Below are 22,280 nucleotides of genomic sequence, written 5' to 3'. Positions count from 1 at the left end.
ACCTCCCCCCTCATTCCCCCAGCCCCCCAAAGGGTGCCCCATCTGGGCCAGCTCTAGTCATTTAAGAAATAAAAAAGCCCCGGGACTCACTGCTCCTACAGCAGCCTTGGCGCTTTCGGGGACTGGTGCAGAGCCCCCCTTGTGGTGCAGGGCAATGGGAGGCAGTGGTGATCGCTCCCCGCTGGCAGGAGAAGTGAGTCCAGAGTTTTTTCGGGTTTTTTTTTTTTTTCTTAAAAGGCCAGAGCTGGCTCGGGCGGGGCACCCGTGGGGGAGCTGGGGGAGCAAGGGGTAGGTTGGGGGCTCATGCAGAGCCCCCCATGCAGCATGGGGCAGTGGGGGGCAGAGGGGATCGCCCCCCGCCCAGTAGCACCCGGTGAGCACAGGGGTTTTTTTAACAAGTGCCGGGAGCTGGGGCAGCCATTGCCAAACTGGAAGAGGGGCAGGGGATGGGCCTGGCCTGGCTGATTCGGAGATTCGGCAGCAGTCGAATCTCCAAATCAAATTCGCCCAAATTGAATCAGGACAGTGATTCGAACCACCAAATTCACTATCCCCCAAATCAGCTGAATCTGAATCTGAATCCGAAGCGAATATTAGCCACTTTGCACAGGCCTATTAGTCACGTCATGCCTACAAGAACAGATAAAATATTCAGATTCCTCAGGTATCACCATTCAACACAAGAGAAAAAAAAATTTAAGAAATTTTACGGTCAACAGCAAGTCTATGAAAACCAGACAGAATTTTTTTTTCTTAAGAGTATGCCTGTGTAGATTGAAAAGCACCCTATTAACTCAGATACATTCCCCACAAAAGGTGAGAATTCTTGCTGTAAATATATATCCCAGCATTTTAGGACAACTTGTATGGGATATTTAAAATAAGCAGAAAACAAAACTTTGAAATGTTATAGAAATGACATGGTGCTCAGATTTCATCAAACTCAGAAATCATTTAGTGAAATGTTCATTGACATGATACCTTCAAAATGTTTTGGTTCTTTGTTAAACTACATGTGAAACTCTACAGGTACATGCATGTGTGTACACACACTCTCAAGTTAATTATATGACTATAGTCTGAGTTTTACAATGGTGAAAGTAATTTGCTTATCTTCTTCCGGCTTCCTAATCATAAAACGAAACTAACCACAGATGTTAGTACCGTTCATAAACCTGATGACTCATGACAGGAGCGGCCTGTTAACACCATACAAGATATTAAGATGGCAGAAACTATTTCTAGAAAGAGGATATGGGAAGTCCTAACAGGAAACCCAAGTAACACCCAGCTGAGGTTATGTCTTCTCTGAAAAATAACTTGGTTTATCTGCACCCAAATTAGCTCCCCTTAAATTAGTTTAATTCAAGTGGGAGTGTTCACAAAAGAAATTATCGGATTAGCAAAACAGGGGAAGGGGAGTGTAAAGCAGCTGTGAAGGGTATGACTACATAACAGCTACCCAATTCAAACAAAGTTTAAATATAAAACAGTTCAGAAGCACACCTGGAAAAATCAGATGCTAAAGCTGCACCGATACATCAGTCAGATATCGACTGGCACCAACATAAAGAAAATTTACTATACTGAAAATCGGCCTGATGTGGCCGATAATTTGGCTGATGAATGCCCGTGCATGCGCACAGCCGCAGGGCAGCACATAGGCGGTGAGGAGCACAGCTCGGCAGCTTGAAAACCAGTGTCCAGTTGGTAAGTCTGCTGTGGTGGAAGGGGAGGGGGAAAAGAAGGGGCGTGGGGGGCAGATAGAGGGCCCTGTGGTGAGGGAGACAGTGGGGCTGGACCAGGCGCTGCCCAGCTAGGGTGGGGAGTGGGATGAAGCTGCGACTTGTCCAGGAGGTGTGGGGAGGGGGGATCAGCTCCCGCCGCTGCATGCACCTCAGGAGGGAACGGGGTGGGGGCTTGTGCCCCCGGATCTGTGTGGGATGAGGGGGGGCTGCCACTGCAGGCTGGGGCGGCACTGAGCTCTACCAGCACGTGGGGGGAAAGGCGGGTTGGACAAGGGTTGTGCTTGCAGCAGGAGGTAGTGGCATGGGGAGGGGGGGACTATGGTGAATTTTGGGGTGGCTGCAGCTCCCACTGTAGCCCCCTTTCCAGTGCCACCGCCACCCACCCTGAGCACCACCCAGCCCAGCCCCTGCTAGGAAGAGCCCAGGACAGCCCCGGCCCCAGCCCATGGCTGCAGCCTGCCCTGCCCAGCTCCATGCAGATCCGGGGGGCACATATGCCCTCCTAGGGTGCACGCAGTGGCAGAAGCCGCCCGAACGTGTCTCCCTGGATAAGCTATGGCTACATCCCATGCCCCACATTGCCCATCCCATCCCATGCCCGAACCCCAGCCCCAGCCCCTGCCTCTGCCCCAGTAGGGGCCTTGATCTGCCCCCACATGCTCCTTCCCTCCCCCCTCCCCTTCCACCACAACAGACTTACCAGCGGGACGCAGCTCTTCAAGATGCTGGGCTGCGTATCGGAAATCAGATTGGTATTGGCCAATATGCCTCCTTAAAAATCGGCTATCGGTATCGACCCCCAAAATTTTTATTGGTGCACTCCTATCAGATACTCTTTTGACCTGGTGTACTTTGAACAGGATATGTTCTATGTACGACACCAAGCATTCCATGACATAGGTCTAGTCCTGGGGTGGGCAAAATATGGCCTGTGGGCCGAATTCAACCCACGGAGTAATTTTGATCAGCCTGTAGCTTGTCCCTTGACCCTGCCCAGCCCAGACACGGGGGCAGCCCAGGCTGTGGAATGTTCCTGGGCATTCAGTGGGACTGGGACAGCGTGAGTGCCCAACTCAATTTCCCAGCAGTTCTTTCTGGCTGCTGCTGCTGGTGGACCCATCTCCGCTACCCAGGCGCATGCCACAGCCTGGGCTGGCATGTGCCTATCCATTCTGCACCCACTGCCAGAAGTGGGACCTGCATGGGCAGAGCACTTAGCCAGCTGGGCTGGGATGGGGCTGCAGGCCAGCAGGGAGCAATGTTTGGGAGAGGGGTGGGCAGGTGTGGCTGGGGAGATCCTGGTATCTTAGGCAAGTGACAGTGCATGTCCTTGCCCGCAGAACCAGGACTCTGCCCCAAGATCCCAGGTTCTTCATGGAGGCTAGCCAGGAGCCACAAGGGCAGGGCGTGCAGCCAGGCAGGCCAGGAGCTGTGTCCAGGGCCTTGGGGCAGTGACAGTGTAGGCTGGGGCCCAGAGCAGAGCTATGATCTGTTCCCTGAATGCCCCTGCCCAGAAAACCCATGTCCATCTCAGGGGTATGGGGGCAGCAGATCACAGCTCTGCCTGGCCCTATGCTGTCACCACCCTGCAACCCAGGTCTTGCCTGCCCTTCCCACTCCTGAATACCACTCCCAGCCCGCCCACAGTCCATCCCACATAGGGAGTTTTGGTGAGTTGTTGCACCGGGGTGGGGAGGGGACTTCCTATGTTGCCTGCAGGCCCATATAATTGCCCACCCCTGAGCTAGTCATTGCTCCACACCCCCCTCACTGCTGCAACTGCCTCAGATATGCAGCCAGAACTCTATTGCCTCTTTTTCCCCACATTTGTTGGCACTTTGTAAATCAATAAGGTCTCTTGCACTGCTTGTTCAATAGACACTATCTTTCTAACAACCAGCTGTGTTCTCATTCCCTGCTTAACTGCTTTCTTTCTTCCTACCCACCCAAGCCCCTGAGAACCCAAAACCATGGGTCCAAACACTGCCCCTCCACCCAAGTGAGGCAAGCACACTGCAGAGTTCAGTCAAGTGCAGGCTACTGAAGGTTACTGAGCTCATGTGTAGGACAGAAGGGAAAGCAGAAAAGTGCAAATGCCCTCAGCCACAGGTCATTCACCCTATGGAACCTCCAAACCTCCCCCCACCACCAGATATGCTGGGCTGGGTCTCACTCCCACCCCTTAAATCAGAACCACAGCAGTTATATGGCCTAATGACTAAACTAACGCCTAAAAGGTGACCATTTTACCTAGAACACTAGGGCACAGTATGTGTGGACACCTCTGACTTGCTACAGTTGTGAACAAGTCACCAATCAGTGATATTTGGAAATGGTTCAGTTGTTACATGTGTACACACCCTAAGTTATATTTACTTGAGTTTTCCTCTACACCCCTTTAATGCCTAAAAGCAGGCATGGAAATCAGGTAAGAGAATTTGCTCAGTGGAGGGAACGTGGTAGTTGGCACACAGCTTGTTTGCCTACACTGCTTCCACCCTATGTCTAGAAACATACCATGAAGCATGCCCCACCCGTTGCTCCTGATTCACAATCTTGGGTATGAGGCAATGTAACTACCTTAAGGCATCCTTGAGCAAGACCAATAAGCATGCCCAGAACAAACACTCTCAGAACAGCTTTGGCTGCATGCTCCAGGTCTCTCTAAGGTACACTGTCTAATATCCAGAACTTGGGAAAATTATGCCAAGTCTAACTGGTGGATGAAGATGGGGAATATACTGGATGAAAGAAGTTGCACAGACTGAAGTGATGATTAACGGCAGACAAATTCAAATGGCTTTTTATTCACTAAGAAGAGACTGCATATGCAATTTTGAAAAGAACTTCAGTATAATTTCTAGCTGGGATTGAATACCTTATATGGAAAACTGTAGTAAAAAGTAAAAGAAAAAGTGTACAGATAAATTTTCTTGCCTAGGAAACAGCTCTCAGGCTTCCTAACCATTTGCCACAATATTTTTCAGGCTGGCAAAATGGAAAGTTTGCAGAAGCTCAAAGCATACAGACAAAGCACTGTAATTAAAAGCTACTTAGGATATCATGGACTGACATACACAGCAATAAAATATCATTAGCTAACTTCTGAAGAGACTGTTCTTAAAGACAGCAATCTTTGCTCACACTAATGTAATTGTCAAATTTTAGCTGTGCAATTCAGGGCAGCATTGTAAAGTAGATTTAAAAATGGTAAGGAGAAGACAAGATGGAGGGAAAAGGACAACAGAAAATAGAACAAGCAGGTCTATTTAACAACACATAAACCTAAACTAGGACTTCAGACCAGTATTTAACAGTCCCTTTCCTTTTCCAAAGAAAATATACTCTTCTCAGGAAATAAAGGCATGCAGACATGCCAGGAATATCCCTGGATGCACTCTGCAACTATGTAATTCATATTATGACAGAAAGTTTGTTTTGTAAGCCCCATTTTCTAATGTATTATTGTTATAATGCAAAAAATTACTATACTTCTTTATTAAACTATTTATATTGAAACATGTCCTAACTTAGGAATTGGAACCAAAACATTTTCCTTAGCTTCTGGCTCAAGTTCGTGTGCTGTTGGGTTTTTTTTATAGCTTTTTAATTATCTGCGGAGACTCCACCCTGTCTCTCCGGCTGCAAACAGACGCTGCATTTGTCCAGAGATAAATAATTTTATTCTCATAGATTTCATAGACATTAGGGCTGGAAGGGACCTCAGAAGATCGAGTCCAGCCCCCTGCCCAAGGGGCAGGAAGTCAGCTGGGGTCATAGGATCCCAGCAATGTAAGCATCCAAATTTCTCTTGAAGGTGTTCAACGTGGGTGCTTGAACCACCACTGATGGCAGGCTATTCCAGACCTTGGGGGCTTGGACAGTAAAGAAATTCTTCCTTATGTCCAGCCTGAAACAGTCTTGCTGGAGTTTATAACCATTTGACCTTGTCATCCCTTGAGGCACTCTGGTGAACAATCGTTCCCCCAGATCCTGGTGAACACCCCTGATAAACTTATAGGTGGCCACCAGATCACCTGAGCCTGTACTTTTCCAGGCTAAAGAGCCCCATAGCTCTTAGCCTATCATCATAAGGTCTGTTTTCCTGACCTCTGATCATGCGTGTGGATCTTCTCTGGACTCTCTCAAGCTTCTCCACATCCTTTTTGAATTGTGGAGCCAAAAACTGGATGCAATACTCCAGCTGTGGCCTCACCAAGGCTGAGTACAACGGGAGAATGACGTCCCAGGATTTACTTGAGGAGCATCTATGGATCCAAGCCAGCATTTTGCTTGCTTTACTAGCCAACACCATCAGGTTCTCATCCGCCCATTTCTTGAGTCTGTCAAGGTCAGCCTGGATCACTCTCCTGTCCTCAGGTGCGGATGCTTTACCCCAGAGTTTGGTATCGTCAGCGAACTTAGCCAGTCCGCTTCTGACTCCAATGTCCACATCATTAATAAACAAGTTGAACAATACAGGTCCAAGGACAGAGCCTTGGGGGACCCCACTGGTCACAGGGCACCATGACGATTGACTTCCGTCAATTACCACCCTCTGGGTCTGACCACGGAGCCAATTCCTCAGCCAGCAGATCGTGGTGGACCCGAGGCCACAGTTGGCCAGTTTTGCCAAGAGGAGATCATGGGATACCAGATTGAAGGCTTTTTTGAAGTAAAGCTATATGACATCAATTTCCTCTCCCTTGTCCAGGTGCTAGGTCACCTGGTCATAGAAGGAAATGAGATTGGTCAAGCAATATCTACCCGCAACAAACCCATGCTGGGTATCCCTCAGGATATAACCGTCAGCTAGTCTGTTAAGGATGGACTCTTTGATAATCTTTTCCAAGACCTTACCCAGGATACAGGTCAGGCTGATGGGCCTGTAGTTTGCCAGATCCAAATTCCTCCCTTCCTTGAAGATAGGTACCACACTGGTCTTCTTCCAATCTTTGGGCACTTCTGAGACAAAGTACACTCTTCCAGACATCTAAGTCTGTTGTCCCAGGATAAATCCAGATAAGAAGCATTAACAATTTATCCTGGGACATCTCAAAGTACATATGAATAAGTATCCCAGAACTGCATCATTGAATCAATGACAGAAAAGTGGCAATGGATTCAGCCCTTCACTAAGCCCCAGTTAGAAGGACAACATGTGTACATGAAAATGCTGGGAAATTTCTGTTATGGGACAAACACGGGCACAACTTGTCCTGTAGCAGAAAGCCCCCTTTTCCTCTTGCCTGCATTTGCTCTCCCTTCTTTGGATATGTTTCTCTTTTTCTACCTTTTCTTCCTTCCTCTCTCTTTCACTTTAAGATAAGGAATTGTGTTTAAATTTGTGTGTGCGCATTTTGTATCTCCCCTTGTATTTTGGTATTTTTATCTATTTGTGTGCCATGGCATTTGTAGCTTATATTTTATACTCCTCACCTTTCAACTTTCAACTGAATGTGTTTAGTTTCATAAGTAAATTATACATTGTAACAATGTTAACAAGGGCAGGAATCAAACTGTCCTTCCCTGTATCAGGCTGGCCTCTGAAAGAGCGAGTGAATAAGTGATTGAATGTGTAATGTGATTGAATGTGTAACATGGAAACAGGCAGCAATTAACACCTGGGAAGCTGCAGATAAACCAACGGAAGAACTCAATAGAAGACAATGTAACAACCGGGAAATCTCTAAATGTCACAGATCAGGCTAGAAGCCCTGGCCTGAGTTAATCAACGCCAGGGACCAACTTTTGGGCTGAGTATCTCCAGATCAACTGCTCCCAGAGCCTATTCAAAATTCATCAAACGACTCCCAAACCTGCACGTACATGCGGACGACTCCTGGGGCTGACAGATGCCATCCAGTAGCCACCGAGGGGGGGAAGTCCCACGAGGGTCAATGACCCCTGGATTGGGCAAACCTGAAAACTGGGGAGTCACCAAAGTCTGCTAAGGACAGATAAAAGGCAGTGAAAAGTGACCCTCAGTGGCGCCCTCTTGATCCCCAACTCGACCAGACCTGTCCAGCCAGAAGGACCAGCCGGCGACCCCCTTCTGGAAGATAACACCATGCTGAAAGAAGCCTCAACGACAGACTCCAGCGCTTGTAGGATAGGTATACCTGACTCTGTAGCCTGCTACTGTGTGTGTGTGTATGTGTGTGCATGTGTGTGTGTGTGGGGACCAGCCCCAAGGTTTATGATTACAGTGTTTCAATCCGCCTAATAAACTAGAATTTTAAGGATCCCGAGTTGGACATTTGTAGCCAACAGTCCAGGGACAAATGCAGTGTCTCTTCCTAACCTCTGTGGTAGTCTTGTTTGGTAAGACATGGATATTTCTTATTTTTAACTCTTCCATTTTCTAAATTGTATTGTTCTGAGCACACCCTTCCCCAACTCAGGCACTGCTATGCAGGAAAATAAGTTTCTACATGTTGCTGTTTGTTATTTATTGTTCTGTGACCAAGATCTGACTGGTTGGCCTATGAGGGTGTTTATGGGGATGACTGTGTTGAACTGCTTCACCAGATGTTTTTAAAACAAACTACGGACAAAATTTCCAAAATCTGAGCAAGGAAAATAAGCAGCTGGATGTCCAGCTAGACATGAAGAGGCTCCTGGGTGCCCAACAGGTGTTCAAGGTAGTTTCTTTTACTAATGGTGATTGAGGTCCCAATACTCAGTGGGTTTTCAAAAGCATCTATACAGGTTCCCAGTCTTCTCAGGTGGACTGGAAACAATCACCAGCTGAGCTTTTTCATATGTAATGTTGCTATATAATATTTCACCACCTTTGAATGAAGCCTGGACACCTTGTGGTGGGCAGCCTAAATGCAGGCTAGTTTTAGACACCACCCTGGGAGAAAGAAGGCAGAAGAAGAGAAGAGAAGACGCCCAAATACACAGATCAAAACCACCGCAGAGGCAGAGAAGGGTCCAAACAAAAGAAGTCAGAGGTATGTAAGGATAGGAAGAAAGAACTGCAGCTGAAGATGCTCTTTCGATAGGCACTATGCTTTCTTCAAACTCAAATTAATGTATTTTATATTCATATTTTTATTTCACAATTCTCAGTAGCCTGACATAGTCAGGGCTAGTACCTGAAGAAATGCCTGTTCAAGTTTTGCAAATGTAGTGCCAATGGTTCAGGCATCTGGGGCATTGATGCATGTGCTCCAGGAGGTGGGGAAGTGGCTTTAATTAGAGCGGCTCCAAGAGCCGCTCTAATTAAAGCACTTGGAGCATCACATGCATCAACGTCCCCACGCTGAAAAATGGTGGTAAGGGTGTTAAAGCTTTAGTTAAATGAACTTTAGTTAACACGCTTTAGTTAAAGCACCCCTGCTGCCATTTTTCAGCATGGGGATGCTGATACACGTGATGCTGCAGTCTGCTAGAGCAAGGGTTGCCAACCAGGGGTATGCATACCCCTGGGTGTACTTGGGAAGCTCCCAGGGGGTATGCGGCACCGGAGTGGAGAAGCAGGGGGCTCTTCTGGTTTCAGCACCAGCACTTTCAGTTTCGCTGCTAGCGATCCCCACTACCACCCCACTCCTTGATCTGCTACCAGGGAACCCCCTGCCCCTCGGCCAGCCAGAGGACTCCCTGCTTCTGGACTGGCCATCAGGGGTATACCAACTAAAAAAGGCTGAAAACCCTTGTGCTAGAGTGCAGTAATTACCGCACTCCAGCAGACTTGATTAACAGTCTGCTCTGACACACTGTAATTAAACGCGTTGGAGCAGCCACACTGCATGTGTAGAGGTGCCTCATTAATGGAGATAGTGTTTATGCCTCATTGTAAAGCACCGTGAGGTCTATGGATGAGAAGCAGTATAAGTGCTAAACGTGATGATGAGCACTTGTTAACTCCTACTAGAACTATCACAAGTTTTGATGTCACTTTAAGCTGAACCTCCCAGTAGGTTCTGTTCTGCAAACAATTTCTGCTTCCGAATACAGGAAGTGGAAGGGAAGAAGCCTGGTCCTTCTGTCTATGAGAAGGGCTGCCCTGCATCTATTTGCTCTGCTAGGATAAACAGAGACAGGTAGTTAGCTCTGTTAGTCTGAAGCCAGGCAGATGGCTGGCAGCATAGAGACTGGTTCAGAGAGGCATAAGTTTTCATAGGCAACAGCCTACTTCATCAAATGCTATGGCACGGTAAGTAGCATTAACATCTGCTGCTTCTGTTCCTCTCATCATTAAATGAGGGCTTGTTGAGGTACTGTGGAAACACAGAATGAAAGGACAGTCCCCATTTAGGTTTATGGGAAGAGCTTTAAGGAGAGTGAATGAGAGTCAGAATATTAGCTGCATGTCCAAAGGCATCCTTCATGCAACTTAAAATTGATAGGCAGGAGATCCTTAGCAATCTAACCAAACTGGTCAGCATTGTACAGACCAAGGCCCACAAAAGGCCAACTGAGACGCTGAGTGGAAGGTATACTGGAAACTTGTAGTAATGTAATCTTACAAGGATGGATTTGTGGGTTAAATACAAGTCTGAGAGAGTCGGAGTTTGTTCTCATCTATCATAGAGCTCTCTCAGACTCTGCCTCCGTATACTATGGTTAATTAATATTTACCTCACAGAGCTGATTGTAAGACTTAGCACATAATACTCATAAAGTGCTCTGAGATTCTCAAATATAAGGAATATTATACTGGGAAACATGGATTAGAATGCAAAATATACATTAAGTATATGACCAAGAATTAAGAACTGTGTAACAATAAGGTAGAAGAAAAAGAGTAATCTCATGGGTAATCAAGGTAATGTAAATCTGGAGGAAAATCAAGCCTTTAATACCTTAGGCTAGCAAAGCACCACACATACAAAAAGGTACTGCATAGAAAAATTGACTTAGGAACCTATTCCAAAGCATAGAAATAAAAGAAAAAAAAACTAAGCAAGCAAGATCAAGGATGGTGGATCACATTAAAAATACTATGCGCACAGAATACATTCTGGTCTGTGCACAAAGTAGTTTTAGTATTTTTAAATAAGCTTATTCCCATCATAAATAACACACACTAAAATGGCTAAGCACCTACTGGTTTAGCCGGATGCACTTTGTGTCATTCTGCACATTTTAAATACAGTGTAAGTGGTTTCTTGACTGATATCAAGTCAGGTGCTAACAACAGAAAATGGATCAGTAGGAAGTGATTAGTATATGCAAAAGAATCCCTGTTGTTCCCACCCTAATAAGTGAATACTTTTTTAACACCCTCATTTTAACTTCTAACACCCTAATAAACAGAGTAGTGGAGGGCAAAGAAAGTGTTTCAAAGGCACCCTGAAGCCAAACATGAAGAGGTGTAACATCGACATCAACACTTGGGAGGCCTGTGTTCAGGACCAACCAAAATGGAGGCAGACCCTTTGGGAAGGACCTCAACACTTTGAAACAGCTCGTCAACAGGCAGAAGAGGTTAAGAAAAACAGGTGAAAAAAACATTAGAACATCCAATGCAGCAACACAATGCCCATCCCTCCTGGAAACACTTGTCCTCAATGCGACAAGACATGTGGATGTAGAATTGGGTTATGGAGCCACCTGTGGACTCACTATTAAGATGCTTTTAAGACAATCTTACTTGTTCGTGAGTGATCGCCCATCATCACTTTTTTAAATGTTTTTTCGCCATAGCTCTAATTTTACCAAGGAAGTTCTAAGATATTTTGAAATGTGCATGTGTTCTTCCATCCTTTTCAAACCCATCGAGATAATTTCTGGATATACCATAATATACCCTTTACAGTCAGCCCACAGGTGATTGTTATTGCCATTTAGAATGTGCTAAATATTTGATTTATAGATATAAGTTCCCTGCTTACTTAAAGTGGGGTGGAAAACTTTTAAAAAGACTAGCAATTTTGAGTAATATAAGTGAATAGCAGGTGTCTCAAGTTGTGTATCCAGAAGTGTAAGCAGCCAGAATAAGAGTCCTGTTCTAAAAGACCTGGGCTAAATGTAGGTGATCTGCAAAAAAACCCAAAACCAAACCCTAAAAGTTTTACTTAAAATAATGTTAAGGCTACAAGAGACAAGCACTCACCACATAGGGAATATAAGTACCAAGATTTTCTCGGGTCAATTAATTCAGCCCTCTTTTGCCTATTCATTTTGATACAGTTCTTAATTACATGACTATATACTATTTTTTCCCCACAGACCCCATTCCTCATTCAGTGCACAGGATGTACAGTGATCAGTGGATGAGCAGCAACTGAATATTTTATCCTCATAATGTGATGTTTGGTACCACGCACATTCATTTTAAACCTTGTTCTGAATACATAATTATTAATTTCTGCATGGGTTTTTTTCTGCTCATCTCCATCATTTCTGATCATTACTATAATTTTATTTATTTGATGTAAAGGCTCAACAAAGACTTATGACAGCTTACAGTAAGAGACAGAACAACACACAAAAGCAAGTAAAAAAATAGGAAACAGAAGCTCCCTAAACAGCATCCCAGGCTAGCCTGGCTGGCTAAATGCTTGCTCAATTAGGAAGGTCTTACAGAGCTTCTGGAAGACGTCTGGACTTGGGACATCTTCCTAATATGTGACTGCTTCATAGTAATGATTTTTTTACAACACTTCTGTAAGGTAAGATGTATTGTTACTCCCACCTAACAAACGGAAAATTGTGGCATAGAGAAATTAGTGTCCATAAATTTTGGTGCCCAATTTGGGACACTTGGGATACAGTCTTTCAAAGGAAACTGATATACCTCTTTCTATGTTCAAAGCAATGCTCCCACTGATTTCATCTGAAGCTGTGAGTGCTCAGTAATTCTGGAGATAAGATCCCAGCCTCTCAAGCTCAATGCCAAAACATAAGGAATGTGTAATTTGTGGCCTAGTGTAACAAGGCTGGTTTAAGTAACTTGACTAGCATTACACACAAATTCTGTAGCAGAGACAGGGATAGAAAAACAATTCTCTGGGGCAGCAAGTAACTCTTAGCTATAAAATAAACCTTTCCTTTTCCGGAAACTGATACCTCATATTTCCTAATTTCTGCTATGGACAATGGTCTCCTTAATTCTGGGGACACACATAGGAGGAAGAAAGTAAATAAGCAGAATGAGAGTATGGACAGAATTAGGGGGGAATGTGAGGGTCCACAGCACTCTGAGCATGGGGAAAAGAAATATTTGTAGGACATGGAAGCCACATCAAGGTCCCCTGCCATAAGAGGAAAACAGGGGACTCTGACTTCAGGAAAGGAGAACTGGGGAACACATATAATACCTGGCATAAGAAAGAAGGGCATGAGGGATACAGAGTGCCTGACATAGGGCAGAGAAGGGACTGTGAGTCACACCAATCCCTTGGCAGGGATTCTCTGAAATGAATAAAAAGAAGAAAGCAACTAAGGAGTTGTGAAAGGAGGGGAATGGAAGGAAACAAAGTCATTGGGGCATATATAAACATGCACGGCCTCCAGAAGCAACCAAGTGTGCAACTGTCTAGAGTAAGAGATCAGAGTTAGCCCTGGGTTATGCTGGCAGAACCAGGGCTCTGTGAAACTCTGCAGGGATGACGAGAAGTTTCAATTCAATGCAGTAGACTCTGAGCTACCACTGTCTTTCCATCTGTAAAATGGAGACAGTAATACTTTGTTACTAATGTAACCAGTTACTAATGAACCCAGTAAGACTTAGTTATTGTTGCTAAAGTAAGAACAAGAGGGTGTCATGAGAATTAATTAAACATGCCTGCCAAGTCCTCTAGAAGTGAAAGGAATTCTAAATATTATAAATACAATAAAAAAAAATCATATAGTAATACTCACTCGCTCCTGACCAGCTGTATCCCAGATGAGAAATTTGTGAAGCTCATTCCCACAAGGCACAGTTTTAGTCATGAAGGATGCACTGAAAGAAAGAAATGAGACCTGGACGTTACTCGGGTGTAAACCACCAATGAGATTAACACATAAAATCTATTTGGACTAATAGTCCAAGTAAGTTAACTTTAAGTTTTGGGGAGATCTCCTGAGTTAGGCAATTTAGAGCCAAAATATCCATTTCCTGAGAGAAAATGCTCCCATAAGCAACCCTGGATTAAAAACATTTAAAATATTAAGCCTCTTCTGTTCTTCTGGTGAGGTTAAAGGGATCTTTCCGGAGAGGCCCAGAAGCAAAGGCCTGGGTCCCATACTCCTTCTCTTCCCTGAACAAATGCTTGCCCACTGGCCAGCTGTCTGCTCCATTTCAGTTTTGTTGCAGCTGTTCCTAAGGAATGCCTTCCTGCAAGGAATGAGGCTGATTGCAAATATTCTCACTACACCAAGCAATGAATGAGTCATTTCATCATGCTAGGATATGAGATAGGATGGGTAAATAGCTTTCCACAAAACCATGAGACAAAAACATTGCTGACAGAACACAGAACATGAATACAATGAAAAGTTTTCTTTCCCTCGCTAATCTCATACAAAATAAATATTGTTACTTATAAAATACATAGAATCTTTTTCAGTGTAAAAGTCAGACAAGGTTCTTTACAGGATTTACTCAAAGAACCTTGTCTGCCTATGTCCTTAGAACAACGCGGCTACAACCTAGACCTCTTCCAAAGTTAGGTCCCTTGAAGAAAGCATGTAGATATTTCTATCGTATACGTTTGTTTGTTTGTTTGTTCTGCACTGCAGTGCTAGAACTGAAGAAAACCTAGAGGAGTCTAGCTTCTAGTTGAATTTCTTTTTTTTTTGGACTCTGCTGCTCCAGATAATTTTAATCCCTGGCTCAAAGATTCATCAACTGGAATGTGTTTTGCATTAGAAATACTCCAGATTACTTCCAATAACATGCATTATCAAAATATTTTCTGGGGAGGATACACTAGGGGTTCCCTTTATAGACATCTGCAAATAGACTCAATTTGAACAGCACTGCATTGAATCTAAAAAGCTGAAGTAACACAGGAAAAGCAATGCTTTCTTTGGCTGTTCTGAGGGTGTGTACTTCCCATTCCCATCCTTCTGCCCTCTGTATTATGCAACACTTCACATTTCAGAACATCAGGAATTACAGTAAGGTAGGAGCATATATTTAAAATATTGGTTCAAATGGCAGATAATCTTACCTACATTGCTATCCCACTTAGAGAAGAAACAAAAACTATTAGCAGTAATTAGTCCAATACTCTGGGTTTCTTTTTCTTCTCAAACACTCCCTCACACCATGCAAGGCAATTTTTCTTATGTGGGTCAAAGAAACTGACTTACCAATGTAATTACATGGTGTAAAAGGCTGCTCATGGTTTAGAACTGAAGGAGCTATCAGGTTCCCATTATTTTTTATACAAAAATGTCTTCCCAATCAATAATGCTATTGGCAACATGCTTTCTTGCTTCCCTTCTCTCTGCCCAGCTTCTTTCATCATCAAATTCAATGGTCCAAAACTGCCTTGGAATCTGATCATAAAACCCCGACCTGGGATTTCACTAGGCTTCCAAAAGCAAAGGTTGAGGTATTACAGTGGAAAGCTTTTAGCCACTCTCACACCACACCCAAAGATAATGCTTTATAAGGGATTTCCAAATAGATCTAAAATCAAAAGAACGCCCATCCCAGCCAGATGATCTCTTAATGGATGGCATGCATTAGTTCCTCTGTCCAAGGAAATCAAGAATGTTCATGTTTTCCAATTGAACCAAAGCAGGAGATTTGGCCCTGAATGTAAAAAAGAATAAATTTTAAAAATGACTAAAGGGAAGAGGCCTATGCTACTTGCAGGTTTCAATGCTTGGCAGTTTCTGTGAAGAATAGATATAAATGAATTTCACTTTGTCTACTTAGGCTGTATTATCCAGTCTTAAATGCTCAGACACATCATAAACCTAAATGAAAGCTTTCCTGCATGTCGGAGCAGGGTCTTTTAGCATTACCACCTTGCCTGACAGTACCTACACCTTACAAAGTGATTTTAAAACCAGAGTACACAACACTGCCAAGGGTATGTGCCTAAATGTTTATAATGACAGTGGAGTTTTTAATTGGTCAATGCACGGTGAGTAATGGTGTTGGTACTAGTTGCTGGGTGCTGGTATTAGTGTTGACACTGTTTCTAAGGAATGTAAATGCAGACATGTGGTATGTAGTGGGTACAAGCAGCAATATTTTGCAAGTAAAGGGATTAAGTGGCTAAACAAGTTTGAAAACCACTGCCTTAGAACATTTAGCAATCCTTGGGTGGTAAAATGCTTGCTACCATTACTTTGTTTTATACGTTTTGTTGACCATTATATCATGAGATTTTAATTTCTAAAGTTCAGACTGAGTTTTGGGCTAGGGACTGATGTTCAAAAGCCAGAGCCTGAATTGATTAAATCTTTGCAGGTTATTCTAACCTGCCTAGGTTGAACCAGTTTGTAGCAGCACAGACATTCCCTCTGGACTGAGGAACTGCATGCACTACAGTGTGCCCTTGGCTGCAGGGAAGCTGTGCTGGGGGAGGCGTGGCCAGCCTGGGCTGAACTGGCCAGAGAGGGGTTTAATTCCCCCTCCCTGCCCAAGTGGTAGGGACCCAAGCTGGATCTGCCAGACGTTTCTCACTCACTGCTGCAGCGATGGGCCGGCATGGCCCCTGAGGCAAATGGGGCAGGGAGGGGAGTTATTCCCCTCACTACCCCAGGGGACCACAGCCAGGTCTGCCCGCCCTGACTGCCGCCACTGCTGCTTGCTCCCTGCATGGGGCAAGTAGCAGAAAGTCCCCTCCTGTCCCCTCTGCCAGATGCTAGGAGGGGGAATAACCCTTGCTCCTGCCCCCGCCTAAGGGGCCTTGCTGGCTGGCAACTGACTGCACCCCCATCCAGCTGCTGCAGTGACAAGGGGGCAGGACCCATGATGGAGGCAGCAGCCTCTGTCATAGTTTTGGGGAGTGTGAGCCCCTTCCTGGCAGGTACACCCTACTGAGGGGCGGGCAGAGCTGCAGAAAACCATGACAGGGGCTGCTGACCCTGTCATAGTCACTCCCCCCTCACTGCTCCAGCAGCCGGGTAGGGGTAGAGCCAGATGCCAACCAGTAGGGCCCCTTGGTGGGGAGGGAACGGAGTTCTTCCCCACTCTGCCCCCAGGGTACAGCAATGAGGTCTGCCCGCCCCAGGCACCACCACTCACTCTGTGCCCAGGGCAACTCACTCTGTGCCCAGGGCAAGCAGCAGAATAAGCCTGCTTATTCTGGAGGCTTATTCCGCTGCTTGCCCCGGGCAAAGAGTGAGTGGTGGCGGCAGCAGCAGCCGGGGTGGGCAGGCTCCATTGTTGTACCCCAGGGGCAGAGGGGGAAATAACCCCACTCCCTGCCCCCCCTCACCCCCCGAGGGGCTCTGCCAGCTGGCAGCCCACGCCTGGCCACTGGAGCAGCGATGGGGGAATGACCATGATGGGGGCAGCAGCCCCTGTCATGTTTTCCATGAGCACGAGCCTCTTCCCAGCAGCAAGCCATGCTGCGGGGAAAGGAAAGCTGCTGTGGAGTGCAGCGGCAGCTTACAGGGCTCTGGTCCCCTCCAGGCCCCAATGCTGCTGTGTGCAGTCCACTTCAGCTCTGCCTGCTCCACAGTAGGGCCTCCCCACTGGGAAGGGGCTTGCACTCCTCGGCACTATGACAGGAGTTGCTGCTTCTATCAAGGGCCCTGCCCCCTTGTCACTGCAGCGTGGGGCTGTGGTTATTCACAGGCCAGCAAGGCCCCTTAGGCAGGGGCAGGAACGGGGGTTATTCCCCCTCCCCCCGGCATCCAGCGGAAGAGGCTTATTCCGCCCAAGCAGGAAGCAAACAGAGGCGGCAGCAGTCAGGGCAGGCAGACCAGGCTGTGGTCCCCCACGGATAGAGGGGGGCTGTGGTCCCCTTCCTGCCCCTTCTGCCTCAGGAACCATGCTGGTTCACCACTGCAGCAGTGAGGGGGGAGTGCCCGGCAGACCAGGCTCGGGTCCCTGCCAGTGGGACAGGGATGGGGGGGAATTAAACCCCTTTCTGGCCAAACTCCTGCCCATGTCTGTCCCTGCTCTGGCTGGGGAGCAGAGGGGCGAGGCCAGCCCCACTCTGCTGGAGCAGACAGCCCAGTGCAGAGACCATGCCAGGATGCTGAGGGACTCCAATTTAAGTTAAACCAGGAAGGGGTCTGGGACAGACATTGCTTAAACTGGTCTGAGCCAAATCAGTTAAGTCTGATACTACATTCAACCAGGTTTATCTCAAACTGGTTTCTGCCATTTTGAAACTGGTTTATGTGCCCTGAATATCTGTTCTGTTACATGTTTTTAAACCAGTTTCTGATCACTTAAATTGGCTTATGTGTAATGTCTGTCCCTAGCCTTGGAGTGCAACTCCTATTGATTTCAATGAGAACAGAACATGTTGAATCTAAATTTAACCTTGACGACTAAAGCAGAATTGTACAGCCTAAGATAACATTTGAATTGGAAGCTCTTGATAAAAATAAAATGAAATTGATGTGAGCAAAAGGAGCTAAGAGGCTGTTGATGTAAGATGGCTGCCACCACAAAGACTAGGTAAGTTAAAAAGAGAATGGGAAGCGAGGAATTAATTTCTCTATCTGTACTTGAAGCATGAGCCCTAAGACAGGAGAATAAGGCTCACATCTTCTTTTACACTAGAAAGAATCTGGAATATCTCATATTTATGCCAGTGTAACTAGGAACAGAGTTTGGCCTCAAGCTTCATTCCTGTTTGCCTGATAGTTGAATGATATTCGTTCTAACTTAATATAGTTTTCCTAGTCACTTTAGCCCGAGAAAAAGAGAACATTTATTGGTATGCATCTCATCTTCCTCCTGAGAACATGATCAAACTCTACAGCAGTGGTTCTCAACTTTTTTTTGTACCAGGACCCATTTATAAACATCTATGGTGAATCCCAACCCAGTGCCCCTCACTCCCAACCCACTGTCCCCCAACCCTAGTCCCCCAGTGTGTGGAGCAGGGGGATGGTGTTTGGGGAAGGGGGGGTGGGCAAGCAATCCCTCACAGGCTTAAACTGTAGTTTCCTATATTTTTCTCCTTTAAAGCAGAACCCATTTTTAAAGTTTGTTGAATCATTTTTAAAGTTTGTTTGCCACCCTTTCAAATATCCTTGTGACCCACTTTTGGGTTGTGACCCACAGGTTGAGAAATGCTGCTCTACAATGTTCATATACTGCCATGCAGGTACACAGAGCTTTACGAAGGTTAAAACAAGTCAAACAGATGCACACATACACAATCTTAATAATGGGCGACTGTTGCTGCCTTAGTCAGGGGGGGCACGTGCCCCCCCTGTGGCCAGTCCCGGGGGAGGGGGGTCCCCCGGGCAATCTCACGACGGCTGATCACTGTGCTCACTGCAGCTGCTTCTGGGAGTGACTGCAGCTGCTTCCGGGAGCAAGCACCGACCAATCACTGCAGTCGCTCCCAGAAGCGGCTGCAGCAAGCGCGAAGATCAGCTGGCACTTGCTGGGAGGGCACTGGCGTCCCTGCCTGCCCCCCCTGCCTATCAACTAAGCAGTGAATGTGGCTATCAGGGGGTTCACCGGCGCTCTCAGGGGTGCATCCCTGTGTACCCCGTACACATTGCCACTGGCCTTGATGAACTTCAAGTCTAAGGACATGAGTCTGCACAGTGGAAGACAAAATAGAGTTGAGAAGAACAGCTTCATGGAACATGATGGTTCATGAACTTCTGAACAGAAAATATGCTTGGTGAATGTTAATTGGGAGAGCATTCTAAAACATAAGGGGTAACATGAGCAAAGCATCAATGAAAGAAAACAGAGAAGGTTAAGTAGAGTATGGAGAGCATGAACAGGCATTAGAGGAAGTGAGAGAAGCCATAAGGGACCTGGAGAAATGAAAAGCCTTGAAATTTGGAAAAAGATGGGACTTGAGATGCAGGTAATATGATGATGTGGGTAGAAATAAAAAATGTCAAGGATAAAAAAAACCAAACAACAATAACAACAGAGGTCAACAGAAGTACTTACCCAATAGTAGGGCTAATATTGTGATCAAAATGGTCCTGGACAAATCGACAAACTATACTAGATTTCCCAACTCCAGTATCCTGTAAATGAAAAGAAGAATAGTAAGCTACATTGGAAAAATACAGTGATCAGGTAAGTGGTAATATTAACAGTAAGTATGATTTTTTTAAACAACAAAAATATTCTACAGACAAATGAAACAATTGACATATTTAGAAAGGAAAGAAATTCACAGACTATCTTTTTTACTGTCGCCATGAGAGGAGCCGTCCTTCATTTAATGCTTATGCATTTCTAAAATTCACTTTTTCTAGAACCTCACATCTCTATTTATTTTTACATTGCTAAGTTATCACTGGAAAAGTTCTGACCATTTATCTGTCTTAAAAAAAACAACAAAAACCCCTGCACATTCAAAGCCAGAGCTATTCCGCTAAGCTAAGTCTAAGGAAATTAATCTTTGTATGTTTGTTGTGGGGGTGGCTTGAGCAAGGATGCTTCCAAAATAAATAATGAATTGAAAGATTCTATTAATTATGAGATAAATAAGTGCATTTTGCAGAGCTTATAGAATGCCCCAGGTGCCTTTCATAAGGCATGAATCCAGAGACAGAGATCTTAACCACCTGAGATATGCAATAATTCCCTAGAAACATACTCATTGGATGTTTTATTGTTATGAAATTGAATGTACTAAAACACCAGAAGAGCAAGCGCCCCAGTGGTTGGTGCTATGTGGGGAACCCTAGTTTCCTTACTAGAACCAATTTCATCTTTTATAGTCATTTAAACAGGTTGGCATGCCTGGTTCTGCACTGGTGGGCTTTGTCCCCCAAAGGAGCCCCTCAGCCCACTCAAACAACAGTCCATAAAACAAAGATCCTTGCCCAAACAACAAACAAAACAAAACCTCTGGCCTTTCTCGAGGCAGCAGGAGGGCCCTTCAGCTCTAGCTCTTCCTAGAAGCAAATTCCTCTGGGTAGAGTCTGCCTGCTAGCCCCATTCTCCAGCTCTAACTCCCTGTTCTCTCCCCTTGGGCTTTCAACTGCCCAATTACCATTCACAACTGGGTTCCTACTCCAGGACTGGCTGCACCACTAAAAGGGCCAGACCACCCTGTTACACTCCTGATGCTATTCAAACAATTACCTAAAAAGCTGCCTGTATCTTTTCTCTGACAACTTTGAAGACCTTTATCTTCTTTTTGAATATAGAGATAATTACTGGGAATACTGCAATGTAAGCAAGTCCAGAATCTGAGGATGAGAGTGAGCAAGACAGAGGAAAGAAATGCCTTGTATTACTCAACATTAACTCTTCTAGCCAATTAAGATAAGGACAGTTTTCCAAAAAAGTATTTTTTCTGGTTTGTCCTTTTTTACTACTCCATTGGGTATACTAAAAAACATAAATATGCCCCAAGAAAGTTATAGAGGGTCTCTGAAGGATAGACAAGAAATCAATCCTGATCCTTCTTTCTATTTAAATTGACACTATGTGACATACCATAACATTTAAATAAAAGTTTGGTAGAAACCAACTATAAAAATGTTCTACATTTTTCAAGTAACAAATTTACAGCTTGTTAACCATTTTTATGGTTTCTTGGCCATTTTTACTGTGTGATAATTACTTTGTATGTGTAGCATGTCTAAATGTATTGTGCAATTAACTAGTTCTTTGACCAATACGTGTAATGAGTCAGGATTCTACCAATCAAAGCCAAGGTTACAATCCAAACCATTAGAAGTCAATGGAAAGAGTTACATTAACTTTTCTGGAGCTGATCATGAGACTCATCCAATAAGTTCTATTGTGTCCAAATTTTTAAAACCATTTAATATATTTTTACTAATTCTCAGGTTTCTAAAATGAAGCAGAACAAGATATGCAATAAGCTCCTGCTGCTATCTAAACAATGTTTTAAAAACCTGCCAATATCTTTTCTCTGACAATTTCTGCAGACCTTAATCTTTAGTTGTTTCTCTGCAGTGTGTAATTGATATGCCAAGTTCAAAGAGAGCACAATTTAAAATAAGCCCAGTGTCTCGGACGGCCAGAGCCGACTCGAGGTGATTTAGAAATTGCTCGTTCGTTAGGGCGGGCTGGTGAATGGAGAGGCTGACAAGGTTTAATGGTTGCAAAAACGTTTACTTACGCCACTTGTACTTGCGACGCAGATGGTCCGGTCGTCTGAACAACTATGTGAGTTGTTCCAGCTGGCGAGGCCCAAGCCAGTTAATCCGTCTGCAAATTAAGCCAGCGGGAAAAAGGGTACGTCTGGGATTGCGCTCGGCGACGGGAAGAAGGATCAATAGGTGATCAGTCTATCAATCAGCTAGCCGCAAGTCAGATCTCTTTAGAGGCACTCTGCAGCGTGCTTAAAGTTCTTCAACTTGGGCGGAAGTCACACAAAATTTTAAACGGCTAGCAAGCCAATTACTAGCTGCCACGTATGAATAATTTAGAACTAGCCAATAGCGGGACACAAATTTGCATTCGAATGGCGGGTACTGTCTTGCGCTGAC

The 22,280-nt window shown here is 45.1% G+C and overlaps 1 protein-coding gene across 2 annotated transcripts in view; it reads right to left on the bottom strand.

Annotated features, from left to right (window-relative positions):
• The window catches only part of RAB31 (RAB31, member RAS oncogene family), a 134,484-nt gene that overhangs the window by 47,478 nt on the left and 64,726 nt on the right, over nucleotides 1-22,280 (bottom strand). For both annotated transcript variants that reach the window (XM_025215966.1, XM_025215967.1), the window contains 2 exons: nucleotides 19,753-19,832; nucleotides 13,566-13,647 (listed from right to left, as the gene is read on the bottom strand). In XM_025215966.1, coding sequence (XP_025071751.1) covers nucleotides 13,566-13,647; nucleotides 19,753-19,832 — 162 coding nt within the window. The remainder of the gene's footprint in view (nucleotides 1-13,565; nucleotides 13,648-19,752; nucleotides 19,833-22,280) is intronic.

Source organism: Alligator sinensis, unplaced genomic scaffold (assembly GCF_000455745.1).
Source record: "Alligator sinensis unplaced genomic scaffold, ASM45574v1 scaffold1201_1, whole genome shotgun sequence".
Lineage (NCBI taxonomy): Eukaryota > Metazoa > Chordata > Crocodylia > Alligatoridae > Alligator > Alligator sinensis.
The sequence above is the reverse complement of the archived record's forward strand: the minus strand, read 5'-3'. Positions and strand labels throughout refer to the sequence as shown.